At 40.1% G+C, this 12,236-nt stretch overlaps 1 protein-coding gene across 10 annotated transcripts in view; it reads left to right on the top strand.

The window, feature by feature from the left end:
• Nucleotides 1–12,236, top strand: part of LOC124717235 (YLP motif-containing protein 1) — a 404,334-nt gene that overhangs the window by 153,817 nt on the left and 238,281 nt on the right. For all 10 annotated transcript variants that reach the window (XR_007005724.1, XR_007005722.1, XR_007005723.1 and 7 more), the window contains exon 12: nucleotides 7,890–8,233. Coding sequence is in view for 5 of the 10 variants with exons in the window: in XM_047244037.1 (XP_047099993.1) it covers nucleotides 7,890–8,233 (344 nt within the window). In the remaining 5 variants the exon portion in view is untranslated. The remainder of the gene's footprint in view (nucleotides 1–7,889; nucleotides 8,234–12,236) is intronic.

Genomic DNA, 12,236 nt, shown 5'->3' on the forward strand with positions numbered 1-12,236 from the left:
CAGGTAATGATGATGTTGCAAGGATGTCGAATAAACCATACATAAGTTCAAAGTAATTGCATAGATAAAAATCTCACCCAGTGGTGGCAGGAGAACACACATATAAAAAGGTATGTAAGTTTGCAATCTGCTGGAGAGTGTAACTCCATAGTTTGGCAGGAAGATTGAACGGGGAGGGAAGAGGGTTGAAGGAAAAGGACTGATGAGGTTTCGGAAAAGGGGTAGAGTTTGGGAAAGTCACCTAGAACTCTGGGTAAGGAGAGACTTACAGGAGGGATTAGATGGAAAGACTAACTGTTGGGGGACTACACCAGACTAGATTTGAAAATCTGAGAGCTTAAAGGTGGAAGATGGGAAATATTCAAGACAGATTAATGCTAAAACATTGTGCGTGAGTTAATAAGAGCGAAAAGCTAAGTTCATTATGTGTGAAAGAGGCGGGGGGGGGGGGGGGGGGGGGGGGGGGGGGGGGGGGAGACGCAGGGCAAAAATAGACGGTCAGAAAATGAAAGATATAGAAAACTAAAAGATAGTGAAGAAAGGAGTAGTTACTGTGAGGAAATGTTGAAACCAAAAAATATTAATGTAAATTAAGGCTAGGTGGCTGGCGAGAACGAAGCACATGTCATAGAGCCTGTTCCCACCTGAAGATTTATGAGAAAATGGTGTCTGGGGGACAAATCCAGATGACACGTGTGGTGAATAGGCACTGAGGTCACAAGCGTCATGTTGTAGAGCATGCTCTGCAACAGGATATTGTGTGTTGGCAGTACAAACCCTTTGCCTGTACCCTTTCATCCTAACCGATATCTTCGTGGTAGTCATGCCAATGTAAAAGATCAAACAGTGTTTACATAACAGCTGATATACAATGTGTGTTGTCTCACAGGTGGCTTTCTGTTTGATAGTATATGTTGTCCCATTGCGGGGATAGTATAGGTGGTATAGGAGACTGCATAGGGCAAGTCTTACAGGTGGGGGGGGGGGGGGCAGGGGCGGTGACAGGAGTGGGAACCGTAGGGTAGGGAAATGGTTGCAGAAGGAGCATAGGGTCGGACAAGGATATTGTGGGGATTGCAAGGGCAATGAAAAGCTATTGTAGGTGAGGTGGGCAAAATGTTGGACAGAATGGATCTAATTTCAGGTTCCGATTTTAAAGTAGCTGACAAATACATTCAAGACCAGGATAATACAGAGTGAGAAGAAGTGAACTCCTAAGTTGGTTTTTGGAGGGATCAGCAGTATCAGGATTGGATGTGATGGCTTTTCAACTTTGCTCATAGGGTTTTCAAATCTCGTCCGGTGCCATCCCCAACAAACAGATTTTCCTTCTCATCCCGTCTAGTAAGTCTCTTTTGACCTGGGGTTCTGGGTGACTTTTCAAATTTGTACCCCTTTTCCTAAATCTCACAGATCCTTTTCCCTCAACCCTCTTCCTCCTCCTTCAACCCTTCTGCCAGGAGGAGGAGCCACTTGCTCCGAAAGCTTACAAACTTAAATACCTTTCTATATATGGTTTCTTACCACTGCCTGGTGAGAAGATTTTTTATCAATTCAATTACATTATAATTTCAAAAATTGTATCCTGAATTGATGCGGCAAAAAACCAAGAATGTTTTACATATCTGTGCCATCGCAAAAGACTTCTTTCTCAAGAGGATAGAAGATCGCGTTAATGGTATTGAGGAACAAGGAAGCGTCCAAGCAGGCATGTCACGCATCGGTGATGTGCTTGTCCTAAGACAGCTAACTGGAAAATGATTACAATAAGGCATGGATACTAGCTTGTCTTTTGTAGAGCTGGGAAGGGCCTGTGGCAGTAAACCCAATATACACTGAAGCACCAAAGAAACTGATAATAGGCATTTGTATTCAAATACTGATATGTAAACAGGCAGAATATGGTACTGTGTTCGGCAATGCCTTTATGAGACAAAAGGTGTCTGGTGCAGTTGTTAGATCAGTTACTGCTGCTATAATGGCAGATTGTCAAGTTTTAAGTGAGTTTGAACGTGGTGTTATAGTTGGCGTATGAGCGATGGGACACAGCATCTCCGAGGTAGCAATAAAGCGGAGATTTTTCCTTACAGCTATTTCACGAGTGTACTGTGAATATCAGTAATCTGGTAAAACATCAAACCTCTGACATCACTGTGGCCAGAAAAAGATCCTGCAAGAATTGGACGTCAACAACAACTGTAGAGAATCATTCAATGCGACAGAGGTGCAACCCTTCTGCAAATTGCTACAGATTTCAATGCTGGGCCACAACAAGTGTCAGCGTGCGAACCGTTCAACAGAACATCATCGATTTGCACTTTCAGAGCTGAAGACCCACATTTGTACCCTAGTTTTATGCCTCGCCTCGCCTATCGACACAGACATTGGACTTTTGATGACTGGAAACATGTTGCTTGATTGGATGAGTCTCATTTCAGATTGTATCAAGCTGATGGACATGTTCAGCTATTGAGACAACCTCATGAATCCATGGACCCTGCATGTCAGCTGTGGGACTGTTCAAGCTGGTGGAGGCTCTGAAATGGTGTGGGACATATGCAGTTGGAGTGATATGGAACCCCCGATACGTCTAGTTATGACTCTGAGAGGTAACACGTACGTAAGTGTCCTGTCTGATCACTTGCATCCATTCAAGTCCATCGTGCATTCCGACGGATTTGGGCAATTCGAGCAGGACAATGCGACACCCCACATGTCCAGAATTACTACAGAGTGGCTCCAGGAACACTCTTCTGAGATTAAGCACTTCCACTGGCTTCCAAACTCCCCAGACATGAACATTATTGAGCATATATGGGGTGCCTTGCAACATGCTGTTCAGAAGAGATCTCCGCCCCCTCATACTCTTACGGATTTATGGACATCCTTGCAGGATTCATGGTGTCAGTTCCATCCAGCACTACTTCAGACATTAGTCGAGACCATGCCACACCATGTTGCAGCAGTTCTGTGTGCTCACTGGGGCCCTACACGATATTACGCAGGTGTACCAGTTTATTTGACTTTTCAGTGTGTGTCATTGTAATATGTAGCGTATACAATAAAACATGCAATTATATGAAGATTGTTACCAACCTGAAAACTGTTAAAGATGGTATACAATTTTGGTTCAAGGAACAGGAAGGAGATTTAGAAAAGTACAAGTATCGAAATCAATGATAATTACCTGTACGATTAGGTTGTGATCACCTTCAACAAAGATGATCAGAATTATGTCATATATAACCACTGGATGAATGTTGAAAATGGGGTCTAGTTATGAATGTCACTGAAAAGGAATCTCTGAAATTGTTGGATGGACTTTGAAAACACTACTGCAAGGGCATTCGATAATTAAAGCAAGCCATCTTTTTCCCTCCGGTTTCGCCTGAAAAAATGCGGTATTTGTTGTGGGATGTCATGGAATATTCCTGTTTTAGCCCCTATAGTTTCATGAAGTTCTGAGACATGGTGGCACTATACGTAGCTTGCAAAATGGCATCTGTAATGAAGGTGTGCTCTAAGCAGAGCTAGCATCGTAGATATTCATAGATGCTTGCAGAATGTCTACTGAGATGGGCAGTAAACAAAAGCAAAATCTTGGTGCACGACTGGACATATCTGTTGGTAGTGCTGACAACCTTGTCCATCAGTTGCACTCAAGGTGTGTGTGTGTGCTGGGTTCTTAACAGAAGACCATGAATCGTAGTGAATGACAATCTGTGCAGAATTGCTTGCATGTTATAAGACAGATCATGACTATTTTTTGTCAAACATCATCAAAGGCGATAAAATGTGGGTTCATCGCCTCAAACTGAAATTGAGAAGGCGATCTGTGGAGTGACAAACACCACCTCTCCTTGAAAGAAAAAGTTCAAAGCCATTGCCTGAGCCTATTAAGTCATGATGACTGTCTTATGGGACTCTGAAGTGGTTGTTTTGTTGATGCCCTCATTCATAGTGCAATGATCACCTCTGAAGTGTATTTTGCTACCATCAGGAAATGGAAGGAATAGCTTCAGCATGTTCCTCACCACAAAAATGCAGTTGAACTTATCCTTTTCCATGGTGATGCCAGGTCTCTCACAAGTCTGCTCACCTGAGAGAAGTTCAGAGAACTGTTTTTCCTCATACACCCTGCAGTCCAGGTCTTGCACCTTCCATCTGTTTGTCCAATGAAGGATGCATTCTGTTGGAAGCAGTATGTGGATGATGGGGAGGTTATTGATGCAGCAAGACATTGGCTATGACGTCAACCAGTAGAGTGGTACCATGAGGACATAAAGGCCTTCTGGTAAAGTTATGTAAGGCTGTCACATTGAAGGGAAATTATTTCGAAAAATATGCTTTTGCGGCCAAAAGAGTGGGAATAATATCGTCTATTAAAATCCTGAATAAAACCAACCTGCTTTCAGAAAAAAGATGTGCTGCATTACTTATTGATTGCCCCACGTATTAAAGGATGTAAACAATACCTCGGAAGTTACATAACACAAGAGGAAAAACATTAAAAATATATTAACACAAGTGGAACAAATATTCAAATTCTCAGGTCCTTGCTGTGATTGATTACAAAATGCAGTGTATACAGAGAATTTTTTAGCCAATAGTACGTATAAAGCAGTGTGTTGGTGACTGGTTGATAGATGAACAAGTTGTGTGTCCAGATTGCCACCGATTACTAACGATCAAATAAGAACTTACTTGCGAGTAAAAGAAATTGTATCTGAAAGATTAGGTCAATGAGTACTATTGTTTGTTTTATGGCCATGTCAAAAGTAGGATCATATGGGATCAAGTGAAATTTGTGAATGGGTGAGGACTTTTTGGTAGGGAGGACGCATGTTATCCTGGATGGTTAGTTATTGTCAGATGTAGAAGTAACTTCAGATATGTCTGAGAGAAGTGTGTTGGGAGCCTTGCTGTTTATATTGTATATTAATGACCACACAGACAATATTAATAGTAAGCTCAGAATTTTTGCAGGTGATGCAGTTATCAATAATGAATAACTTATAATCTGTAAGAAGCTGTGTAATATTCAGTCAGGTCTCTTATAAGTTTTCAAAGTAGTGCAGAGGTTGGAAACTTCTGTAAATGTTCAGAAATGTAATTTGTGCACTTCACAAAATGAAAAAAAGATATTATCCTATGTCTCTAGTATCAATGAGTTACTGTGGAATCGACCAACTCATCTTGTGGTCGCGTTCTCCCTTCCCGAGCGCAGTGGCTAGCACACTGGACTCGCATTCGGGAGGACGGCGGTTCAATCCCGTGTCTGGCCATCCTGATTTGGTTTTTCCATGATTTCCCTAAATCGCTCCAAGCAAATGCTGGGATGGTTCCTTTGAAAGGGCACGGCTGACGTCCTTCTCCATCCTTCCTTGATCCGATGAGACGGATGACCTTGCTGTCTGGTCTCCTCCCCCAAACAACCCAACCCCAAACCCTCCCTTCCTGAGCACGGGGTCCCGGGTTCGATTCCTGGTGGGGTCAGGGATTTTCCCCTGCCTCAAGGTGACTGGGTGTTTGTGTTGTCCTCATCATTTCACCATCATTCATGAAAGTGGTGGGATTGGACAGAGCAAAGGTTGCGAATTTGTGTGGGTACTGATAACCGTGCAGTTGAGCGCCCCACAAACCAATCATCATCATCATCGACCATCTCATACAAGTACCTCAGTGTAACACTTTCAAGGGATAAGAAGTTGAATGACCAACATAGGCTCAGTTGTGGGTATAACAGATACTAGACTTCAGTCTGAAAAGGAGATTGCTTACAAATCACTCATGTGACCAGTTCTAGAATATTGCTCAAGTGCATGGGACCCATACCAAATAGGACTAGCGGGAGATATTGAACATATACAGAGAAGTGCAGCTTGAATGTTCACAGTTTTGTTTAATCAGTGGAAGAGTATCACAGAGATACCGAAGAGGAAAAAACTGGAAGACTCTTGAAGATAGATGTAAAATATCCTGAGGAAGTCTATTAATAAAGTATAAGAGCCAGCTTTCAGTGATGATTCTAGGGATATACTGCAACTTCCTATATATCATTCACTTAGGGATTGTGAGGATACGATTAGAGTAATTCAATCAATCATCTCTCCCACTCTCCACATGTGAATGGAATGAAACGAAGCCCTAATTACTGGTATCCTCTGCCATGCACTCATGGTGGTTTGCAGAATACAGCTGTAGAAGACATAATGAGAATGGGGGCAGGCAGGAAGAACATTGAAACTTTCTACCAGATAAAAATTGTGTCCCAGACTGAGACTTAACCGTCATGGGGAAGTGCTCTTTTGGCACAGACATCCGGGCATGGCTCATGATCCACCATTGTGATTTTACTTCCTCTCTTCTACCTTCCAAACTCCTCAAAGTTCTCTTACTTGCTGAGCAGGACTAGCGCTGCCATAATTTAGGTTAGTATGGAGAAACAGATTAACTATAGCATAAGGTGTTGTTTCCAGAAAGAATGTTCTCTCTACAGCTGTGTGTGCAATGAGGAAGAGACTTATTTGTGGAAGCAAAACTGTGAGGGTGGGTTGTGAATTGTGCTAGGATAGCTCAGTAGGTAGATTGTTGCATGCAAAAGTCAAAGGTATCATGTTAGAGTTCTGGTCAAACACGTAGTTTTAATTTGCCAGAAAGTTTCAAATTGGCGCATACTTATCCATACAGTGAAAATTCATTGTGGAGTTTGACCATTAGTCGAAAAGAACTTGCCATACAGATGAGAGGTGAAAAAAATAAGTGGAGGAGAGAGATGGCAAGTGTAGTAGAATGATTCCTCCCTGGCCCTATTTTTACAGTTTTATGTTTCTCTGTGAAAGATCCTTTTATGACCGACTTGAAAATGGACACCTTTTTCTTTGTGTGGTACTTACACAAAAACTCTGTAAAAATATTTTTGAGGACAGCACACTTTTTGTGAAGTTGTTGCATGGGAAAATATGCCCGTACTACTCATTGATAGACATAAGGCTTCTGTGTAATTACTTACATGTTGTGTTGTGAAAAATGCTTCATTTGTGCAAGACTTCCTATATTTCATGAATGCTTTTATACTATTATGTGAATGTGCTTTTCTTAAATGTGTGCAATTATTTCATTTTGTTCATGAATTCATTATGTTACGTGAAGAGGTCCCAAGAAGCAGTGACACTCAGTCTGCTTTACAATGTGTTTGTCTCTTTCAGAGAATTTAATATCTAGAGCAGACTATAGAAGAGTTCCTTGAGTGCACCTACTTATGGGAGGTTTCTAATTCAGTAATTGGTAGCAAAGTGAATCTAGGAGTTTGGAACACTCATTCTAATTAATTTTAGATCAGTAAAAAGTTTTGACATTCTGAAACATAATTGTCTTATCGACATTAATGCCGCTAGGGTTTGTATCTATCGGGCACAGGTGCATGAAGGAGCTCTCCGTGACAGGGGCATGTAAGAACACCTTGCTTGAAATGATGGAATGTCACTGAAAAAAAGGGGAAAACGGGAAAAAAAAGCAAATCAAGATGCCGTGTCAGAATTTTCTTCTAATTCTCCCCAAATATGTATCTACTCTGCTAAAGCACTCTGTAACTATTGACCTAGAATATTCTTTGGATGTGACTCCTGTCAAAGTCAAGAAGAAAACAATTGCTGATATAGTATTTCCAGAAATCTTTTAATGACATCGTGAAATTCTTGTGTTGCTGTGAGATGTGGATCATAAACTGAAATTATAATGCTGTACTGTTCTGGATTAGGTGATCTGAGGAAGTTCACTGATAATTGCAATAACTGAACATATTTATCAGCATAAAGTGTCAGTGTCAAGTTGCTTCTAGACTTTTTATTGAAATATATACATATACAGTGCAATATTTTGGCTCTCAGGTTCAATTCTCCCTCTCCGTGGGGTGCAGATGGGACTGAATACAGCGAGTGGTCAGATGGTCCCGACAGGTACGCTTCCGAGAGAGACGCTTACGCTCCTCGAGGTCCCCCTGGACGTGGAGGTGGGTGGGCACCTGATGCCACCCAACCCCCTGGACGTGCAGGTGGGTGGGCACCTGATGCCCCACACCCCGCTGGACGTGCGGGCGGGTGGGCTCCTGACACTCCCCATCCTCCAGGACGTGCAGGGGGTTGGGCATCTGAGGTCCCTGCCATTGACCACCTGGAGCCGGCCACAGTCGTCGACTACGGCCACCGTCCTGCGACCGGGCCCCCAAGCAAAGGTAAGAGATGTCTTCTGAATATCTAATCGGTGACAGAAAGTACTTCATAGATTGTTCTTGTCTTGTGGATGACCACTACTGATAGAAATTATGAAAACTTGAGCGATCACCATGTAAAGAAATAACAATTGTTAAAACTATAGGAACTTAGCACTATCGATATATTTGAGGGAATTTTTGGAATGTTGCCAGAGAGACAGAAAAAGACTGTATCCGCTGTTAAACGTGATGATTTCATCTCATGAAGTGCAGAATAGTGGCTGTACTTGTATGCATGTATGTGCATGCACATTTTCATTTACAGTATTTGCTTGAAAATGACAAATGATCAAAATTGCACTTACAACAAACAATTTTGACTGCCATGTGTTCTAACTACTGTGTTTAACAATTACAATCTCAGTATGTAGTATCCAAGACACAAAAGGAAAAGGCAAGGAGCAGAAGGAATATGACCAGTATGTATTCATTTAATGTGGAGTTGAGAAGGAGACAAATAGCTAAAGGAGGAGTAGGGCTGCTTATCTACAAGAAATACAAAGATCTTGTTACATCTTGGAATGTCGGGTGTTCTGCCGGATATCAGCATCGTACTTGCAAGTACGACGCTGATATCTGGCAGAACACCAGACAATGCAAGATATTAGATCGCCGGGAAAGCCTGAAGAATTACATAAAGATCTTGTTGTCTGAATTAATGGCTTACTAAAACTGAAACTGGCTCACCACGAGTTGAACATAATCTCCCTGTACAGCCTAGAGGGTTGTACATCTAGAACAGAGAGAGAAGCTTTCTGTGGGCAGTTACAAGAAGTTTTTAAGCCTGATATCTTCAAATGAATTGTGAGATAATGATCATCTAATTCTCAAGCAGTGAATTGAGAATAAATAATACATTCTGTGACTACAAACAGTAGTATAAATACACTTTTCAGAACACAAGACACCATAAATATACAGTAGACTACGTTGTTACAAACAAGGCAGTCAGTGCTAGATGTTAGAACTTCAAACTCTGCTAACATAGGAAGTGATAAAAGCCTACTCATGGCAAAAAACAGACTGCATGTAGGAAGGAACAAGATTGCTAAAAAACCAATCTTTAAAGAAGAAAAATTTAATATAGCCACTGTATAATTAATCTACAAAAATTGTATATCAGAAACAACTAGTAGAGAAATAAAAGAGAAACCCATTAGTGCAGAGGTTAACGGAGATCAGGATTGGAAGAAAGTCAAAGTAATGAAGCAGCAGCTCAAGAAACATTAGATATACGATCCACAAAGCAAGAGAGGGAAACATTTTGGTTCTGTGAAGAGGGAAAAAAACTGAAATATAAAGCACTAAAAAGACAAGATTCTTATGAAGATTACAGGAGAACTCGTAATGAGACAAAATCGCAATTGAATAGTCTTAAATAGGAAAACTGGGAAATCTTTTCTAGTAATTTAGATTATAACTTTCACTGGCTGCAGAAACAAGTTTGGAGAAGTTTACAACATTAGAGGAAATAATTAAGTGAAATTTTGAAAATGAATGACACAAATGAGGGACCATGGGTTAACAGAGTTGTACAAAGGTAAAAAATTACCAGAAAACGGAGAGAGATCAGTATGCAATTAAACGATGATGTTACTGATTTGCATGCAGAGGTAGAAGCAGCTCTTAAGTCTGTTAAAAGATAGGGAATCTTCAGGGGAAGATATGTTCCAATGAATTATTGAAATATGGAGCATCTCTCTTAACTGAACAATCCGCCAAATTAGTTACGATATCTGGTAATAAAATTCCAAATGAATCTAGGAGTAGTTCTACAATTCTCATATACAAATAAGAGGTATAAATCTACTGAGTTCAGTCCTTAAACCCATTCTTAGACAGATTGTAGAGTAGTCCACTGAATACAACAAAGCAGCTTATCAAAATTTTATTGGTTTACAGAAGGCTTTTGATAAGATTCAATTAACAGATGTAGTGAACCTACTCAATAATTGGGGGTTTCCTTCCAGTATAATAAAAACAATTGAAGGCATTCATTCCAACAACTACACCCAGGTGAAAACTGGTTCCAGGTTAAGTAGCTGCATAGAAGTTAATAATGGCATTAGACAAGCTGGTTCTTTGAGCCCACTACTCTTTAATGTAGTCACGGACAAGTTGATAAAGAAGGTAATTGGCTGGTGATAGCTATAGAATGGGGGATAAAGAAATAGAAACCATTTGCTATGCTGATGATGCAGTTGTCGTAGCAGACAGTGAAAAAAACCTGCAAAAACTCTTACTTACATGTAACATGGCAGCCAAAAACCCAAATGTAGTCATATCCACTCGACAAATCAAATCTATGACCCCATCTGTGGAACCAATTAGATGCTTACTGGAAGTGGATGGGAAAATTATTTAATGGGTAATGATATTTAAATATCTTGGCATAATGAGCTAGTTAAAATTATTCAAAACATATGGGTTACTGAAGAAATACCAGAAGATTGGAAATGTGCCCTAATACATCCGTTACATAAAAAAGGGGATAAATCGGATGTGAACAACTATAGAGGAATCTCCTTACTTGCCGTCACATACAAGATATTATCAGCTTGTCTTCTTGAAGGAACACAAAAACTGCTAGAACCCAAAATCTCAGATTTCCAAGCTGGTTTCAGACCAAACAGATCATGTCCAGAACAAATTTTAAACTTGAAATTGATCACAAGGATGAGACAAATGCGAAGGAAGCCTACAGTATATGTCTTTGTCGACTTTAAAAAGGCATATGATTCAATTCACAGACCCACACTATTTAAAATTCTTGAAGAACAAGGACTGGATAAGAAGACACGGAACATCATAGAGCAGACATTAACAAATACAAAATGCAAAGTGAAATTCATGGGAAAACTTTCAAAATCATTTGAGATAAAAACTGGGGTTAGACAAGGTGATGGATTATCAACTCTGTTATTTAACTTAGTTCTGGATAGAGTCATGGCAGAATGGGAAAAAGAACTCAAAAAAGAAAAGTACTGGAAACCAATATCACTGGGAACCAAAAAAGATGACCTACAAATCCCCTACTTAGCCTACGCAGACGATCTTGCAATAATGGCAGATTCTAGTGAAATGGCAGTCAAACAGATAGAAACCTTAAAAGAGTGTGCAGGGAAAGTTGGCCTACAAATATCTTTTGAGAAAACGGTGTTTACAACAACAAATCTAGAAGTTACAAACCAAATATGGAGAAATTAAGAGGGTACCATACTTTAAATATTTAGGAGAGATAATTTCTGAAAAATACTCACAACAAGAAAGAATATTAAAAGCTCGTAGGGGTCTAGGGCTGGTCCAAAACATTTACAATAAAAAATGTCTATCTATAAATACAAAAATTAAACATTATAAGTCGGTAATTAAACCAATAATGCTATATGCCAGCGAAACCTTGACACTTAAAAGGAAAACAGATATGGAAAACCTGAAGAAAGAGGAAAGGAAAATCATTAGGAAAATTCTGGGACCAAGATGGACCAAAGAGGGGTATAGATTACAGAAAAATTCTAAAATTGAAGAATATTCTAACATAGAGATAGACATGAGGAAGAGGCGTCTAAAATTCTATGGCCACATAATGAGACTTCGCGATCACAGACTTACAAAAAAAATTGTAAGATACGTAGCATCCCTTGTTAATGGAGGAGAATGGATCAAAAATGTAAAGAAAGATCTGGAATTAGCCAACATTACTACTAAAGACATGAACAAAAGAAACAATTTCAAACTTAAAGTTGACAAATGGGAGGTCAAACCAGAGACAAAAGCGCCAAGAACTGGAACAAAATGGAGCGAAGAAAGAAAAGCTGAATTCTCGCAAAGAATGAAGACCTGGTGGGCAAACAAGAAGAATAAGAAACCCCAGAAGTGAACCATCTTTACTTAGCGTCTTCCATGTTGGGAGCTTTACGACTAATAATAATAATAATATCTTGGCACTGAACCATCCAGCAGT

Source organism: Schistocerca piceifrons, chromosome 9 (assembly GCF_021461385.2).
Source record: "Schistocerca piceifrons isolate TAMUIC-IGC-003096 chromosome 9, iqSchPice1.1, whole genome shotgun sequence".
NCBI lineage: Eukaryota > Metazoa > Arthropoda > Insecta > Orthoptera > Acrididae > Schistocerca > Schistocerca piceifrons.